The sequence below is a fragment of the Zootoca vivipara genome, chromosome 1 (genome assembly GCF_965207765.1).
Source record: "Zootoca vivipara chromosome 1, rZooViv2.hap1.1, whole genome shotgun sequence".
NCBI classification, from domain to species: domain Eukaryota; kingdom Metazoa; phylum Chordata; class Lepidosauria; order Squamata; family Lacertidae; genus Zootoca; species Zootoca vivipara.
Window position 1 is genome coordinate 15,969,022 of NC_142582.1, and position 19,167 is coordinate 15,988,188.

Sequence of the window (19,167 nt, forward strand, 5' to 3'; positions counted from 1 at the left end):
GCAGGAAAGAACTAGGGTGCCATCTTTTCCATGGCGGCCATTTGCTTTAGAGCAGTAGTTCCCAACCTTTTTTTTTTGGCCATGCCCCACCTAAGCATCTCTAAAATCCTGGCTCCCTGCCCCCGACATACAATTCTTATTATAAAGTGAAACTCCTATTCACGTGGAGGAAGAAATACAAAAAATAAAGTAAAAACCACTGTTAATAACTCTTTCTCGAATTGCCCCCCCTGAAAAATAAAATTTCCCCACGTCGGGAACCATGGCTTTAGAGGGGCTCCGGATCACCCCCCCCCCCCTTAGGAAGCCGTTCCTAATGTGGTCCTTGAGTTTTGTTTTGAGGCGCAGCGCTGGAGGAGACTCAGGAGGATGCTATGCGTTGCAGGGTGTCATTTGCAGAGCCCTGCGGGGAGCAGATAATGTCCTCTTCTAGGGTGGAGATTCCGGCCAGCCTTCCTAGCCCTATAAAAGGCCCCCCTCCTCTCAGTCCCGGCTTCCCCAAAAGAAGCACCAGCCCTCTCTCTCTCTCTCCTCTTTCTCTCTCGTTCCTTTCCAGCCATCCCTTCCTCCCTCGCAGAAGGCGCAGCTCGCACAGTCAGGACGGGCGGGAGGGGATATGCAGATCTGCCGGCCGCTGATAGGCGACTCCGGGGAACTCCTCCACCTTCACGCGGCCCCTCGCCTCTATATAAAGGGTCGGCTCGCCACAGCGCCAGGACAGAGCCCCAGGGGTCAGCTCAGGCAGGAGGAGGCGCCGCCTAAGGAAGGTGGTGGGAGACTTGCGGGGTCCCCATTCCCAGCGGACCGGTCGCGTCGCGACCACCTGCTCATAAGGCCATTTCTTTCCAACTTCAGCTACAGTGATAGCTAAGTTTGGAAAGACCAACACGGGGGTTAGGCCGTTTCGTCCGCTTCTTCTTCTTCTTGGAGCTGCTCTGCCCCGCTCCTGGGTACCCCCGGGCTCGCCGCTGCGCTCGTCGCGTGTGTGTGCGTGCGCGCGTGTCTACCGGCCCGCCTCTGTCGCGCTCTCTCACGAGAGCAACAAGCCGCCGAGAGGAAAGACACCCCCCCCCGCCGCCGGGGAGAGATTTTTAAAAACAACAACAACTCAAAGGTGCCAAACTGATATATAAGCCATGGCCCGGCCCGCGGCAGAACAGCAAAGCAAGCAAGGATGCTGTGGTGAGTCGCAGAGCGCGGAGAGGGACAGGCTGAGCGCACGGGCGCAGGTGGCGAGGCTGGCTCGGTCGCCAGCCAAGCGCAGGCTGCCTTGTTGATGCGGGGAAGCGGGTCGTGGAGAGGTCTTGCGCGCACGGGGGAAGGAGGGACTTTGCGCAAAGGCGCGCGCGCCGCTCAGCCCGTGAGGCGCGTTATGCGCGAGCTGCGCTGGATTCTCTTCTGCGCGCACAGCGCCAGGCGTATGCCCGCAGTCCCGCCTTACCACACAGGCAGAGAGGAGGCACAGGCCCCTATGGACCTTTTAGGGAGCCCTGCGAAAAGGGATCGAAATAATACTGATTTGATCTTGAAGGGAAAATTGCAACCAAGCTTTCTTAGTTCAGTGTTACCCGCTCCAGATACGAAGCTTTCTGTGAGTTGGTGTGTTGCGAGTTCAAAAACTTGTTAGGAGGTAATTTGTGATACTTTGACTGCCTAGGGGCCTCCATAGGATTTAATCTGGCACTGGGTGCCTAGTTTGGTGGTGGGTGCACACACACCCAGCCCGCAACAGAAGTTGCTGCGCTGATGGGTGCGTGGTAACCACTCTTGCAAATTACTATTGTACCTTGGTTGCCAAACGCCTTGGAACTCATACGTTTCGGTTCCCAAACGATTGAAACTCGGAAGTGAGAATTCCGGTTTTCGAATAATTTCTGGAAGCCGAACGTCTGGCACGGCTTCCATGGCTTCCGATTGGCTGCAGGACGCTCCTGAAGCCAATCAGAAGCTGCAAATTGTTTCTGGAATGGAACGGACTCCTGGAACGCATTCTGCTCAAGAACCAAGGTACAGCTGTAGCTTGCTTTTGCTGGACCGTTCAGCAGTTTGAGGAAGGGCCCCCGTAGCCCATTGGTAGAGGGCGTCTGCCTTGCATGCAGAAGGCCCCAACATCAGTCCAGGTAGGGCAGCGGGTGTCCTATGTCTGAAGACCTGGAGAATCGCTGCCCGTCAGGAAAGACGGTGCTGAACTAGATGGATCAGTGGTTTGGATTTGGTCTAAGGCAGCTTCCTATGTTTTGGCAGCCAGCTCCTATTTAGGAGAAGGAATTCTTTAGGAGAAGAAATCCAAGATGCGTTGGAATCCTGGCTATGTCTGGGAGAAGAAGTGTTATGCTTTGTGGGGCTATATTCCCTTACATGGGAAGAGGGCACACAGGTAATGCTGGATCGCAACCATGAGGTATAAAATGAGGTTGCTGAAGAAGAGGAGAAACTTTGTGGTGTTTTTCACACTGAAGAGAAAAACATCTGCATACTTTTGCTTGCGTTAGCTTGGTTGAAAGGGTCATATCCCTGTAACCTAGAAAAGTGCATGAGTGGCATTAGTTGTGATGGCTTTTATGTCGAAAAAAGGTAGGACCACTGTTGGAATTTAGTTCATAACTTTTTGCCATTGAAAATTGCATAGCAGTGCTTCCGAGTAGCACATGAAATAATTCTGGCGGAGGATGCATGGACATTAAATTGGGACTAAGGCAGCAGGTCACAAGCTATGTGGCAGACTATATAGATGGAAAAACTCAGTGCCTTATGACAGTTAAGAAAACTTGGTGTTAAAGGAGGTGGATGTTTCTTTAAGCAAAGACTGAAACCTATGGGTAGTTGTCAAGCTGTCATGGTACTACCAAATGCTTTACTCAAATTTATTAAGCTAAATAATGATACTAAACAACGGCAGAGATGATGGTAGAAGCTGTCTAGCTGCACAAGAAAAGTAAATTTTCAGGACACACTTAAATTAAATGACAACTCTCTGCTGTTTCCATCTTAGGATCCTGTGCCAGTTATTTAACCTCTGCAAAATTCCTACTGTATCTTGGACATTCCCTGTCCACTTGGGTAAGTAATGTATAACCGTAGATAATATACATTTGGCTGGTCTGTGTAGCAGGATGACATGGGGACAACTGTTGCATATATCAACAAGAGGGGGTTATTGCAAATATCAACTGCTGCATATATTAACAAGAGGGGGCTACAAAGATACTGTAATTCAGGGGAAAATGTGCAACAATACATTTAACAAAATACTGTATGCTCTGACACATTGGTCCTGAATTCTTTAGCAAGCCCCATCACAGGTTTCAGCTCTGTTAGGACCAGAGCCTATGCTTTTCGATGAAGAATAATGTAGAGCTCAGTTTTGTTAAAGACCTTTGTTATCAATAGTCTGACTTATTTTCACTAATATCCAAAGGCCTGGTTGGCTAATTTTTATATATATATATAAAAAATTCCTTCCAACTAAGGTCTCTAAGGTCTCTTTTTTATGTTTGATGTTTTATTATGTTTTTATATGTGTTGGAAGTCGCCCAGAGTGGCTGGGGAAACCCAGCTGGATGGGCGGGGTATAGATAATGATAATGATAATACTGTAATAATAATTGTGGTTGTTGTTGGAATTTTTCTCCTTTCCCATACCAAGATATATTTATTTTGTTTGCATAGGTAATTCTAAATGTGTGTAGAATTGGGGCAAATGTGCTTAAAATATTGATAAAATTATCAGTGGTTTATGAGGAAGAGTGTTTCTTAGCAAAAGGGGATGGTTAAGACACAGTATTTCCAAGGAGCAATAATAATAATAATAATAATCCCATACGTCCACTGAGAAGCTTCTGTCCTGATTCAAATAAAAGGCTAGCTTTTTCTTTTGCTTTGGAAGGCAAGTTAAATTAATTTTTATATGCTGTTCCCCAGTGACTGTCATGCAGGAACACGGAGCTTATGATCCTTGTGGCAGCATATACCGTAGTACATCTGTATCTGCACAGTGCCACCAAACAGGGCATTAAACTGACACAGCAAAACCACTAAGGTTGATATTGCAAGGAGGTGGAAAGACACAGGTGATTAGGACTGGGGTTTCAGCAAAGCCTCTCTTTAGTTTGGCCATAGTTCGTTCAGGGCCAGCTCTGCCGTTGGTCAGAGCAAAGCAGCAAATGCTGGGAACTGGGCAGGTATTGAAGAACAGAGCTGTGGGTGCCACTTGGTTGGCCCCAAACCATAAACCCGGGCTGCTGCCCTTGGTACAATGGAAGACACTGTCCAGTCACCAGTGCTGAAGTAAGGTTGAACTACCAGCTCTTTTTATGTGGATTGGGGCACCATCTTGTCCTTTGAAGCAGAAAAATCTATTGGGCCATTCCTGCTTGGAAGTGAGTATCTCACTATTCAGTGCATAAAATACTAGCTAGAGTTAAGTTTTGCAACTCCCACGGATTTCAGTAGGAGCAATAAACATGCTTTTTAATGTGCCATGTTGAAATTGTAATTCTAGGCTGTCATATCATGGGCAAAGCACATGTGCTGCCAAAGGTTATTTGAATGGCTGCACTGTAGCCCGTTCACCTTGGAACCTGCTTTTTCCATTTAAAATGGGCTTGCTTGTTCAGCTGGGTGACCAGCTGTAATAAGCAGCTCTTTAAACCTCTGGCTGAGCACACCCTTCTGCTCTGCCTGCACACATCTGTGTCTGGAATTGTGGCTTATAATTTAGGTAGATTGGTCCTTAAAATACGTTGGACCTCCCATCAACCCTGGCTGTTGGCTAGGACTGATGGGAGCTCTGGAGGGACCCTACTTTAAAAGGCTCTCTATCTAATGAAAACCCCTCTGTGTCTTTAACCGACCATGAATTTGCGGGTGGGAGAGGTTGGAATGTTTTGTTCAAGACCCGATAGAGAGATAGGTTCCATAATTCAGTTCAGAGTTGAGCACACATATGCCAGTTGCTTTTCCCAGGGGGAAAATTGGTTATTGAAAGATGGTGGCAATTCAGGCATGTGTTGAGTGGTGCTGTAGTACAGAAAGAACACCTTGGCTGGTTTTTTTGGAGGCAGCAGCTATGCTCTTTTGGGCTATTGTCTGTGGTTCTAACCAGAGGTGTCTTAGGTGCAAATCAGCAAAACAAAACATGTTCAGTTCAGTAGGTGTTTAACCTAACCATGCCCCAGTTTTGCCACATAGCACCCCGATGCCTCTGTCTAGCAAAGGCAAGTTCTGAAGCACAGCAGATTGTCCTGTATGTGGATATGCAGAGGGTGGAATCCTTGTAGTTTCATTTGTTTTTACTGGGAATGGCTTCTGAGGCACGGGGTTCGTATGAAGGCATAAGAAGCTAATTAACTTCCCCAGTTTAATTTGCTAACAATTGGTTTGTGCCACCCATGGCAGCCTTAGTGTCTGACTCACTGCTTTTCTCTCTTAATAAGAAAATAAACAGGCAAAGAAACACTTTCTTAAGTAGCTAACTTTGCAGAAGCAATACACACACTTTGTGGAACGAAGACTTTAAATTTTTGAATTAAAGGATCCTTAAATATTGCAGGCAACTGCATCCATGCTTGCTTTTGGTTGTTAGTTTTGAGGCAAGGAACTCCTGCTTTGTCTCTAAGAGAATGTGGTGCCTGACAGCTGTCACAAGCAATAATTAAGCATTTAATCTGAGGCTTCAGCTAGGACCTTTATGGAACAGCCAAAACCAGTTACATTTTAGAGACGAAAATTCCGCTTCTAGTAACTATATCAAGTTAGGGTAATTTCACATTTTTAATCCCAGGATGATCAGTAAGGGTGCTTATGTCAAACGTGGCTCCTCGGTGAGTGTACTTAACTCATGCATTGGTTTATTACATTTACAACTTAAGAACAGCTTTACATGCACACCCAAAAATGCAGTGTGTGGCATTACCCTTATGCGCTTAGCTAAAGTCTTCCATAGGTCCTTTGGTTCAGTTGTTACCAGATTGTTGTTTTTCTTGCTCCCTTGGCCATTTTCAGGCATTGAAAAACTGGAACCATTCCCTGTGTTTCCAGCGTTCAGAAGTGAGTGTTGTTGCTTTTGTAGCCAAAAAGGCACAACCCACGCAAAAGAGAGGAGGCACCAGCATGCTCAGGGGAGTCTCAAGGTTTTCAGAAATACAAAAGAATATTTACGGTGAGGGACGACGGCTTAGATAAAGGGACCACAAAACAACCCAGTGAAGACTGAGCACGCTTAGAGGCTACAGAATGTGGGCTGAATATTGGAGGGTCCAAACCGGTTGGAAGGACCAATAGAATGGAGAATTGTGGAGGCTGGCTTGGCTAGAACACTGAAGAGAAGCACACATCCATTGCAACATTTCAATGTTTCAATGTTTCCCTTGTGCGTTCCATGTTTATTATCAGCAATTGCTCCCTTTCTGCTGCTTGTCCAAGTGAGAAACTTATCTGCTGAACACACATTGAGGAGTTTTCAGAGTAAGGTAGATTGCTGAAATGTGAACACCACGAAATAAATGAACATCAGGGACACCCCTTAGCTAGCTTGTCCGACAGATGGCTTTTAAAGGGTCTTTAGATGACATGACTCTGCCACTCGGATAATGGGGGTCACAGGCAATAATTGGCTTACTGTGTAACAGTCCCATTGCCTGCAAGGACTGCTGTAGGAATAACCTGTCTGGTACAGAGCTATTGCTATGTGACAGATGAGGAAACTACTGGGTTTCTGGTTTCTTCAACAGCAGATTTATAATGCCACCCAAGCTACTGTTCTGTATATTTATTTGAGTAACAGTAAAACAGTTACGGGCATTTCATCAGAGTTCATTTGCTATCGCAGTTGCTAGGATAATGGGAGAGTTTCCATTGCAGCGCTTGCAGGATTTATTGGGTTCTACATATATAGAAGTTGAAATCTACTCAACTTCAAGCAGAGTTGGAACAGTTTCAAGGGCTCCAACTTCCAAGAAACCAACATTGGAGTTAAAAGCGCTGTGAAGGAGGAGGATCATGGGTTATTACAGGGGGTGAACAGTTCAGGTAACCAATGAGAAGGATGCAAGGAACTTCAGCGGGGGAGATAATAAAGGAGGGTAGTTGCCTGATGCCTTCGTTTATTCGTTTGGGGTTTTGGTTGTCTTTTTAGTCCCCTTGCCAGGGAAAGGGCAGCGGTGACAAGGGCAAGAAGGTGGGGAAGACACGCTTGGTGGTAGATACTTTATAGACACCCCAAAGCAGAGCTTTCCAAAATGTGTGTCATGACACATTAGTATGTCGGCTGCAGTGTGTAGGTGTGTCGCGTGAATGATCCCTGCGCGCCTGCCAGGGCTGCAGAGGGAGTGGGCAGCCCACCGGTTTGCTAGTAAAACTGAATTAGTGTATCGTGACATGATGCATGTCGCCAACGTGAAAGGTTTGGAAAGCTCTGCCCTAAATTGTTACGTGTAGCGCATGATTTGTAACTGTTTAGTATTAAACTAAATCTCTCTCTCTCTTTTTCCCCTCTAGGGAGATCGTATGTGGCACTTTGCAGTGTCGGTCTTCCTGGTTGAACTGTACGGAAACAGTCTGCTCTTGACTGCTGTTTATGGGCTGGTTGTAGCAGGTTCCGTTCTTCTTCTGGGAGCCATTATTGGAGACTGGGTAGACAAGAACCCAAGGCTCAAAGGTTAGTCGTGTTTTAGTGATTTTGTTGAAGAATGTTGAGTGGACCCCAAATCACAGAAAACAAGATGGAAGGTGTTTAAATGGCTTACGCCAACATTTACTTTCTAAATAGATTATGATGATTATTGCAAGTTTTCAAGCTTCCCCCACCCACCCACATTGCACTGGGTTGTATCTCAACTTCAGAGTCCAGCTGCTGAAAGGAATAGACATTACTAATGTATGCCCATTGATTTCAGTAGACCTACTCGGAGTATGGCTTAGTTAATTTTATGCCAGTCTGAAAATGATGTGCCTTATCAAGGTGTAGAATATTTGAATAAAATGCTAGAGGCATTGAAAGTTTGATTAGTATCTCATTCGGAGCTGGTAAAGAATAACTGTGGAAGCTTACAAGAGTTCTATCCAGGTTTACTCAGAAGCAAGTACCGCTGGGTTCAACAAGGCCTATCCTCTTTATAAAACGTGTGGCAGGGCTACTACTGCACACTTTTAATAATGGTCACATATTCTCTGCAAAATTCATATGCCTTGTCTCTTGGACTAAGCACTTTGCAGACAATATAATTATGTGAGCTGCTTAAAGCTAATTTTAAATAATTACTGCCATTAGAAGTACATTTCAGCTATACAAGCTGGGTGTTTCCTCCTTAGCTGAGGCGTTAGCATTTTAAAAAATTATGCCTTTGTTTTGAAGGTAGGGCCCAATGGGTGAACAATTACTCCATGTTTGAACACTAAGCCCAAGGGGGTTACTCAGTGAAGACTAGTTACTCTTGCTGGTGGAGCAAGCCAGACAGCTTCAACATAATTCTTACCAAATGTCTTCTTCATTTAGAGTCATATTTTAAATTCTTTAGACTTGCGGGTGTTATAACCTAGGGAGCAACCTCAACAAAGTGTTGGTCTTATGCACGTCCCTTTCCTTTGTCCCTCAAAGTGCTGGGAGAAATAGCAGAAGCCAGGAGAGTGAAAAGACGAAACACGTTTTGCTTTAAATATTGAAGAAAAAGTTGCGTGAAAAGATGCAAGGTCTTCCAGTGGTTTCATATTTCCTATTGTCATTGTTGGCATGACCTAAATTGCAATTTCCCCTCCTCTCCCTTTATCCTAAACAGTGGCCCAAACATCCTTAATTGTGCAGAATGCATCGGTCATCCTTTGTGGCATCCTTCTGATGATGGTCTTCCTGTTTAAGACTCAGCTTTTGGCTCTATATCATGGGTGGCTTCTTGTAAGTGCACAAACCTCATCGTTTTTATACAAAAAAGCATTGATAAACATTGGATTATGATAGCACTGTTGCCTTTTCAGTCAGCCTGAAGCTTTGTGATGCCATGATACTTAATGGATTCAATCTAATATAGTCTGTTGTCGGTGCCTAAATGGATTTCCTCCCACTAGGCCAATAAGGTTGGTCCCATCCCAGATCAATGGTAAAGCAATCTTATACATGCTTACCTTTGAGTAAACTCAGTGGAAAACAGTGACATTTTCTCTGAGTGGACATGCACAGCAGGAGTGGGGAAGTTATGTCCCTTCAGGTCCACAACTCCTATCAACTCCTATCAACCCTCACAACAGGCCATTCTGACTGGGGCTGTTGGGAGTTGGAGTCCAACAAGATATGGAGGGACTCAGGTTCCCCAGCCGTAATGTACAGGTTTGCACTGTTAAACATGAACTTCAGTACTCTGTGTGGTTACCAGTGGCATAATTTTGGGGGGGCCTCTCAAGATCTGGTCAGGCGGTCTCAGAGTTCCTTTTTTACAAGAGGAAGGCATTTAAACCAGCAAACTGTGATTAGTCCTTGCCTGCCAAGCCAGAACAAGAAACCAAGGTCAAGCCACATTCATGATCTCACACATCATGGTTTGATGGATTATCTGAACTGAACAATGGCCCAATGGCTTTCAAGGACACTCTTTTCTTTATACTAGGGGTGAGGAACTGGCCAATTCCTTATCTCTCCCACCCCGATGTAGGCCAACTTGGGCAGGTGAACAACATGCCTGTCTATCACCTCATGTCATAATGTATTCAAGCCTTCTTTAAGAAGAAAGAGAGGGAAAAAACACTTTTTTATTAAAAAAAATCTGTAGGCACTAGTACAGCTTTGGCTGTGCTGGGATCTTTTAAATCATCCGGCAGTATTTGTAGAGAGCACTGCGCTTTGAAGTCCCAACAATCAGTTGATGGTCAGGACTTCAGAGCACCTCTTGAAGGCATCATCAACCAGCTGATCAGCAGTACCTGCAAATCCCTTTTTGGTCCAGCCATGACAGGTACCGGTAGTTGGGCAGGTGGGTGTTTGGCTGGCCAAATGGGGATACCTGTTATACCTTAATGGTTTTGGGTCGCTCTAGTTTTATGTCCACACAGAGGGAAGAGAAGACAACGAATGGTTTTTGAGGCAGGGGAAGATGCATCTGCTAGCAGACAATGGTTGTGGGCAAGAAGTAAACTTTCCTGCCATAAATAATCTGAACTGCCCTGAGACCTGTGGTTATAGGGCGGTATATAAATTCAATAAATAAATAAAAATCACTGTTCAGTTTTAATCTGCTGGCCTGGTTCAGCATAAAATAACTAGCATGTTGAATTGTAATTTAGCAGTTTGAGGGAGAGTGGTTGATTTCCCCTTCCCTTCCTCATTATAGTCTTTGTTTTCCTTATGCTTGAACGTCTCTTTCCATTCCCACAGACCCTTTGCTATATCCTAGTCATCACAATAGCAAACATTGCAAATCTAGCCAGCACTGCCACATCAATTACCATACAGAGAGACTGGGTCGTTGTTGTTGCGGGTGAAAACAGGAGCAAATTAGCAGGTGATGTATATTGGGTTTTGGTTATCTTAAAAACTATTTTACTCTGTGTACTTGGCTTTAAACTAGCTGAAATCAGCACATTTTTCTGTGTTACAGGAGTCGTGAGCATAGCTGCCAAGTTTTCGCTTTTCTCGCGAGGAAGCCTATTCAGCATAAGGGAAAATCCCTGTAAAAAAGGGATAACTTGGCAGCTATGGTCGTGAGTCAACATCAGGTTATAAAGGGCAGATTATATTTGTTTCTCTTTCCTCCTTCTTGATCAGAGAGAGCAGGAGAGTAGTGAATTATAATAAGTGGATTATCAGGTGGTCATGTAGACATTATGCTCTGTGGCCCTTGTTATAGTTCAGCTATTACACTGTCAAGGTTGAATAAACACAGAACCTTTTACCCAGCTGTGTTTAGAATCAATACTTTGTCACATTTTTACTACGGAAATATTTCTTGCAGCAGTACAAGGAGGGTAAGCTTCGATCTAATTTTACCAGGTGCAATATGTTCATGCCAATAACCTCTGTTGTAAGAGGGGTGAACTGTGTTGCCATATGGCAAGCCTTAAACCCCAGTCTTAAGGCTGTGCAGATGGAGTCAGTAAGCTCCAGGATGTTTCAACAATCTAGACCACATTCTATTGATTTTAGTTGCTTGTACATGTTTGGACTTGAAGTGCCTTTATTTATTTAGAGATAATAAAAAATGTAACTGTATACCACAACCTCTTTTTTTAAAAAAAAAACACCACTAAAGCGGTTTGCAACAATTACATATAAACAACAAAAGCCATGCAAACAAATTCAAAAAGATAATCGGACAACTGTTGCAGAAAGTGTTTGTCTTAATTGTCTGCAGAAGCCTGGGAACAAAGAAAACTTTTCAGCAAACCCCTGAAGGTCAAAATAGAAGACACCTGCTGCAAATTTCGAAAGAACATTCCACAGGGCTGGGCTGGTGACACTTAAGACTGTTTCTTGTCCATATCCAATGAGCCTCACCAACTCAGGGGGCAAGCAACAGCATGTCCTATAGATGATCTCGGAGATCAAACTGGGATCTAAGGTTCAGGCAGGGCCCTTGGGTTGCCTGGACTTAAGCTGTTCAAACGGGCTTTGTAAATTAATACAAGCAGCTTGAACCTGGCTTGGTAGTAGATGCGTAGACAGTTCAGCCGTTTTTTACTGGTGTTACGTGTTGTTGTCCAAGTTCAATGTTGTTGTATTAATTTACAGAGGCCTGAACAACTTAGGTCCAGGATATCTCAGGGATCGCCTGAACCCTTATATCCCAGCTTGATCACTGAGATCACCTGCAGGAGCATCTGTGCCCAGTAATCCAACAGAAATTGTATGTTAAGACTATTGGAGATGGGGTGGTGGAGCCAAAAGACTGCGGTCACTATCTTTACCATACAGGGCTACAGGTACATTTGGAGAGATAGGAAATGTGAGAAGCCTCACCTTAGCTACATACATTCTGCTGTAATTCAGTTGTGCTTCCAAGTCTTTGAGGAGCTTCTGGCTTGTTTGTACTTAAAATAATAATAATGATCTGTGTGTGTATGATTGTTTAAGACGTTTCTGGGTCAGTATGAGGAGGAAAACGTAAGGATAGTATATAATATAGAAGGTCTGAGTGTTGGCCTCTGAATCAAGGCTTACTTGTTTGCAGTAAATTTCATTGAAATCTTTAGGAGATCGTTGTGTGCAAGTAAATACTATTGAATTTGGGGTTCCCAGCTTCTATATCAAGTGCCAATTTCGCGTTTTCAAACGTTCCCTTACAGATATGAATGCTACAATACGAAGAATTGACCAGCTGACCAATATCTTGGCCCCAATGGCTGTTGGGCAGATCATGACCTTTGGATCACCTGTGATTGGCTGCGGATTCATTTCTGGGTGGAACTTGATTTCCATGTGTGCAGAATATATGCTGCTATGGAAAGTTTACCAGAAAACTCCTGCTTTGGCTCATAAATCCAGTTCAAAGGTTGAGGAGTCAGAACTGAAGCAGCTGAACATGCAGAAAGGTACCAGCATTTCCAAGGAGTGTATTTGGCCAAATAAAAGTGACCTATAAGACACAAACTTACATACAGCTTCCCAAAAGCAAGCCCTATTGAGTTGAAGGAGACTTACTCTCTCACTGTGTGGAGAGTTGCAGCCCCAGGCCCTCTCTTTTCATAGAATGCTTCCAAAATGGATTGCACTATAAAAAGGTCTTTTGAATTTGTTTGGAAATGTTAAACTTGCTTGTCTCCTACAGGCCGATTCCATACATATTACTATCACTCCTGCTTCTGTTGGTGCCTAGTGATCACCTTCTAATTCCATCTGCTAAGTGCAACTAATACCCTAGTCATAAATATATCCCTTCGAAAACTGATCCATTTAAAATCAGTTAAATATATTCTTGAATATTGTTTTTTTGTAAAATAATAATAATAATGTTTTTTTGTATAATAATAAGAATCATATACCACCTTTTATTAGTAGGAAAATACCAAAGGACCCAGGTGGCACTGTGGGTTAAACCACAGAGTCTAGGACTTGCTGATCAGAAGGTCGGCGGTTCGAATCCCTGCAACGGGGTGAGCTCCCGTTGCTCGGTCCCAGCTCCTGCCCACCTAGCAGCTCGAAAGTACATCAAATTGCAAGTAGATAAATAGGGACCGCTTCGGTGGGAAGGTAAACGGCGTTTCCGTGTGCTGCTCTGGTTCGCCAGAAGCAGCTTTGTCATGCTGGCCACATGACCCGGAAGCTGTCTGTGGACAAACGCTGGCTCCCTCGGCCTATAGAGCGAGATGAGCGCCGCAACCCCAGAGTCGGACACGACTGGACCTGATGGCCAGGGGCCCCTTTACCTTACCAAAGTGATGTCCTTTAAAAATAATAATAATACAAAATCCATTAAAGCAAACAAATGAAATGGCAAAACTAGCGCAGTACAGTGGTGCCTCGCTAGACGAATTTAATTCGTTCCACGGGTCTTTTCTTATAACGAAAAATTCGTCTAGCGAATCCCATAGGAATGCATTGAAATTTTTTTGAAATTTTTTTGCCCATAGGAACGCATTAATTGAATTTCAGTGCATTCCTATGGGAAACTGCGATTCGCTAGACGAATTTTTCATAAAACGAATTCGTCTAGCGAGGCAACCTCCGCTCGAAAAATCCTTTCGTTAAGCGGAAATTGCGTTAAGCAGGGCATTCGTTAAGCGAGGCACCACTGTATGTCAGACACTGCTGCTGTCCTAATGATCCGCATTCTTTGGTTTAAGCCAGATGCTTACCGTGTTTCTCATATTATAAGACATGTCTTATATTTATTTTTTCCTCAAAAAAACACACTATGGCTTATTTTCAGGGGATGTCTTATATTTTTCCTCCTCCTCCTCCTCCTGCCATGGCCGGTATTGCTGCTGTGCCTATCACTATGTCTTATTTTCGGGGTATGGCTTATATTCCTTGAATGCTTAAAAATCCTGCTATGGCTTATTTTATGGGTATGTCTTAAAATATGAGAAACAGGGTAGGACCTGGGTGCAATTGAACTGTCTGCTGAACAGCAGAAAACATGTAGGCTTGGTTGAGTTCTGCTTGCTAACAGGACTTCTAGCTGTAGTTTAGTGGGTTTGACGAACCACTGTAGAAATGAAGTAATGGCACAGTGCAGTGTTTTTTTCCTTGGCAGTGCTTAACTCTTGTCTTGTTCCACAGATGGCGAGTCAAAGCCCAACGAAGGAGTCCAGTTAATTGGCGAGAAAGATATGGCTGTCTTTGAGCCCAAACTGGAGGAAGAAGTTAGCTGTGTTGCTCGGATGGCCGAGCCTTTCAGTACGTTCCGGGATGGATGGGTGGCCTATTACAACCAGCCGGTGTTCCTTGCAGGAATGGCCCTTGCCTTCCTTTACATGACTGTCCTAGGCTTTGACTGCATTACTACTGGCTATGCCTATACTCAGGGACTAAGTGGTTCCACTCTAAGCCTCTTAATGGGGGGTTCTGCCATAACTGGAATCCTGGGTACTGTTGCCTTCACCTGGCTGCGTCGCAGGTGTGGCCTGGTTCGTACAGGTATCATCTCTGGAGTGGCCCAGCTGGCCTCCCTCGTCTTGTGTGTGATTTCGGTGTTCATGCCTGGAAGTCCTTTGGACCTGACTGTTTCCCCGTTTGCCGACATCAGTGCTAGATTGTTTGAAAGTAACCCGTTGCCTACCATGGCGCCTCAAGGTGATCTCCTTGAAATGCCCTTTACAACTGGAATGCCTTCCTTGTTCAATGAGTCAACTTCTGATCCGGGTTTGGCTCCCAACCCTGTGCCTATTGTCTCCGTAAGCCTTCTGTTCGCAGGAGTCATTGCTGCGAGAATTGGTAAGTTAACTCATAGAATCATAAAATTCTAGGGTGGGGAGGGTCCCTGAGGGTCATCCAGCCTCAACCCCTTGAGATGCAGGAATCTCAACTAAATCATCCATGACAGATGGCCACCCAACCTCTGCTTAAAAACCTCCAAGGAAGGAGAGCCCAGCAGCTTCCGAGGGAGTCCTGTTCCCCTGTCAAACAGCTCTTACTGTCAGAAAGTTCTTCCTGATGTTGAGTCGGAATCTGCTTTCTTGTAACTTGAATCCATTGGTTTGGGTTCTGCCCTTTGAAGCAGGAAAAAACAAGCTGGCTCCATCTTCCTTTTAGAAGTTTGAAGATGGCTGTTTCTGATGCTTTAAATAACAATTTAGACCTCTCCAGTAGTTGGAAGATCCTTTTGCTTAAATCGGATTTTAAGAGAAAGGATTGTAGCCTAAATATGATGTAGGATTGCTTGTGCAGAAATGGTTAGGTTCACGTTCCTTGCATATATATGATCTTTGCATAACATGCAAGGCAGAAACTAGTTTCCAAGCAAACATACTATGCTGGCATTCACCCTGAATAGTCTCACAACAAAGGAGAACTGTGCATTAATACTGGAGTCTAGAAGGGTTGTTGAGAGAATAGTTAAAGAGTGATTACATTGCATATATTTTTAGTTTTTGATAGATCACATCCTTTCTTAATTATCTAAGTTGCAATCCTAAATGCGCCTTCTAGAAAGTAAGCCCCATTTGATGTTTTAGTACTGATTTCCAGATAAACACAAACACAGGTTTGTGTTATCAGTTCACAAGCAATCTCTTCATTTTTCCAAGAGGTGAATAGGTTAGGCATTTTTACTTATATACAGAAGAAGAAAAATTCACTTAGAGGCAAAAAATAGGCATGAGTTTTATCTTGGTTAATTTAATTAAGGCATGGAAATTGTCTCTACGTTTGCAAATCAGCTGTAGAAAAGAAGGTCTTTTAACTTTTGGAGATACATGAGATATCTCGTGTGGCTTTCCTTTTTTTGCACCCCCCCCCAAAAGCAGGAACTGAACAAATTCCCCTTGTATTTGTCTTAACAGGACTGTGGTCTTTTGACCTGACCGTCACACAGTTGCTGCAAGAAAACGTGATAGAATCAGAAAGAGGTATCATAAATGGCGTCCAAAACTCCATGAATTACCTTCTGGATCTCCTGCACTTCATCATGGTCATCCTAGCTCCTAACCCAGAAGCTTTCGGATTGCTGGTGCTTATTTCTGTTTCCTTCGTTGCAATGGGCCATCTCATGTACTTCCGGTATGCCCATCAAACCCTGGGGAGGAATGTCTTTCTCTGCTGTAGCCCTGTGCCAAAATCGGTGTCTGACGACCCACCAGCTTGTGATGCGTCAAGTGTTTAGAGAGAGTTTCACTTATTGCTGCCAGCGCTTGCTTTTCCTGTCCGTGTACATATATGCTTTATTATGGGTCAGGAGTAGCTGGTACCTCTTAAAAGTGGTGCTCAACGCTCCACCTCAGTGCTTCTCAAACTGTTTTGCACATGATCACCAGTTAGAAGTGGCATAGCTTATTTATTTAAGGGGAGATCTCCTGAGTAGTGTGGTGTTTTTTTTTGTAAGAATGATAATTAAAAATGAAAATAGATAAAAGATAAATACGATAAATCAAAAGACAAATTGAATTAGAATGAATTTTGTTCTGATTCCGCCTCCCCCCCCAAAAAAAATTCATGTGGCTTTGGAACAGAGAAATTAAAACCAGTTTTAAATAACTATTGCATCATGTGTAATACGACCAGTGATCCCCCCATGTAACATAGATGTACTGTTTTGTCTCTTTCACAAAATTACCATGAAAAATGACCAAAATGTTACACAAATGAGCAAAAAAGTTATGTGCTTTACTCAAGAGTAGACCTATTAAAATTAATGGACCTAACTTAGCCGTGCTCATTAATTTCAATGGGTTTACCACCTAAATCTTTCTTTCTGTGATGGTTTAACTTGGAAAACATGGCTTTATTGTTTTAAGTATGCCCTTTGGAATAAAGAATAGTGAACAATATTGTAGAATATTTTTGCAGCACTTCTTAGGAACTGAGAGTAGCAGGTACGAATATAGCATTATAAAGCCTAGGGCCTCACACCCTATTTACGAAACTTGATTCCATAGTGTTAAGGGGAAGATACATGAGCTGGCTTTGTGTGTTTGGTTAAAAAAGTGTGAAAAGCATTACACTGGCCCTTTTTTAAAAAAAGTTCAAAATGTGTATGGATCCTTAAGCTGAAAATCTCAGCCACTTATTTTTGTTTAGCCCACTAATGTCAGGAAAACAAAAAAACCTATGAAGACCGTAGCTCAGAAATTACTCCCCTGGAAACCTCCCTATAGAAAAGGCCTTCTGAAATAAATGGGAATTTGCAGAAGAAACTCATTCCCACAGGGCTCAAATAAGAGGCGGTCTGATTTGTGTGTATTTGTGCTTTTAAGTCATGCCTATGCTTAATATTTTTTTGAGAAATCAGACATATTGAACGTAACATGTTAGCAAGTGATGAATAATCCATGCTGACTGAAATGTACCCAAGCAGGTTGCACCATGCACCTGCTTTCTGCAGGACAGGTGGCGTTGAGGCTGCCATGCTGTAGCATCACATGGCCAGCACATGGTTTTGCTGGATGCAGCTTTGCATTCCTCACCTTTCAGCCAGCATGAATTGCACTCAGGAGGGTGATCTACCTGCAGATGACCACTTGTTGGAATGTGGCACATAATGGACAACTTTAAATGTTTTATACAGTTGATATTCTTATGCACTCGACTTTTATATATATATATAGTATCTTTTACAGGGAAAGTGTAATTTTTTTATTTTTTAAAAATCTGTTTTTGTAAAAAGGCTTCTTACTGTATGATCTTGTAAAAACCGCTTTGATGATCGGTAGCGACTGACAATGCCATATGTGCTAACATGCTTTCCGAGTCCTTTTTACAGTGTACAGGAAATGCTTTTTACATTAACCGTTTCATGCACTTTTGTGGAAATTGTATTCATGTTACTCTGAGCACTTTGCTTTCCAGTAGAGTTGAATTCTCTTTACTGTATTCTTGGGAGTTTTTCTAAGAGATAGCAGTGTGATTTTAAATCTCTGTTAAATATTTGTAAAATATTTGTGTGCATAAAATACAAACCGTTTTTCACACTTTTGGGGTTTTTGTAATTTTTTGGGGGTATACTTCTTCCGCCCCACGTATCAGTTTGTATAGAGATAGTCTGGCCCTGAATTTAAATAAACTGTACATCAACGCTTCATTCTAATCTGGCCTGACCCCTAGAACTTTGAAGCTGACACTGGACTTTGTTTTGAATGGAATGCAGACACAACTCTTTCTGGCGTGATTGATGGCAGGGTCACAAACCGATTTGAGGAAATCAGTTCTTGCAACTGCAGGATTTTCCTTCAACAGAATTTTCTTTTTAGCCGTCTGAAACTATGAGTCACTTTTTTGTGGGGGTTGATAGTACTTCAGCTGTACAGTTCATGGACGTTTTCTTATCCAACTTTTTATTAAAAAACCCCCCCAAAGATTACAATTTTAAAGGGATGGAGCTATAGCTCAGTAGTAGAGCATATTCTTTCCTTGCTTGCAGGAGGCCATGGGTTCAACTAGCATTTACAGTAAAACGGATGTGGAGGTAGGTGATGGAAAAGATTTCTGCCTGAGATGGAGAGTCGCAGGCAGTCAGAGTTGACTATTCTGGGCTAAAACTGAATCACTCTTCTGCATTTATTTCCCTTTAGGATCATAGGAGGCTGTCTTATACAGAGTCAAACCACTGGTCCATCTAGCTCAGTCTTGTCTGAAATGAGTGGAGCCAGCTCTCCAGGATTTTCAGATTTGATTCTCTCCCAACCCTGGGACCTGAATGCTAGGCAGATGCTCTCCCCCTGCCTTGCTCAACCTTGGTCCCCAGATGTTGTTGAGCTACAACTCTCACCATCCTTACCTAGCAGGACCTGGGGGTCGGGGATGATGGCAGTAGTAGTCCAACAACATCTGGGGACCCAAGGTTGAGGAAGGCTGGCCTAACCATTGAGCTACAGCCCTTTGTGTGAAAAATGTGCTAATGGGGAAGGAAAACTCCATGGGTGTGGAGCATTACAGAACTGGTGATGTATTCGGTAATATTGACAGATGTGTGGTTTTTTTTTCTTATTAGCAGTTGGGGGTGGCAGTTTCTCCCCATTTCCCAATGCGTCTTCATTTGTTAAAGGAAGACAGGGAAAGGGAAAATAATCTATATATGCAGTGTGGGAGCT

General features: G+C 43.6%; 1 protein-coding gene across 1 annotated transcript; it reads left to right on the forward strand.

The window, feature by feature from the left end:
• The first annotated feature begins 714 nt into the window (after window positions 1-714).
• On the forward strand, window positions 715-18,048 carry SLC40A1 (solute carrier family 40 member 1). Its single transcript, XM_035135886.3, has 8 exons — window positions 715-1,182; window positions 2,993-3,060; window positions 7,498-7,657; window positions 8,775-8,890; window positions 10,361-10,487; window positions 12,268-12,513; window positions 14,204-14,857; window positions 15,925-18,048. Exons 1-8 carry the CDS (start codon window positions 1,137-1,139, stop codon window positions 16,242-16,244), a joined length of 1,737 nt encoding a protein of 578 aa, XP_034991777.1. The 5' UTR covers window positions 715-1,136; the 3' UTR covers window positions 16,245-18,048.
• Window positions 18,049-19,167: the final 1,119 nt, after the last annotated feature.

Coding starts and splice junctions, on each gene's coding strand:
- SLC40A1 (XM_035135886.3), top strand. CDS start 1,137: ATGGCCCGGCCCGCGGCAGAACAGCAAAGCAAGCAAGGATGCTGTG. Junction 8,891..10,360: donor TATATCATGGGTGGCTTCTT/GTAAGTGCACAA, acceptor CCATTCCCACAG/ACCCTTTGCTATATCCTAGT. Junction 14,858..15,924: donor AGTCATTGCTGCGAGAATTG/GTAAGTTAACTC, acceptor TTGTCTTAACAG/GACTGTGGTCTTTTGACCTG.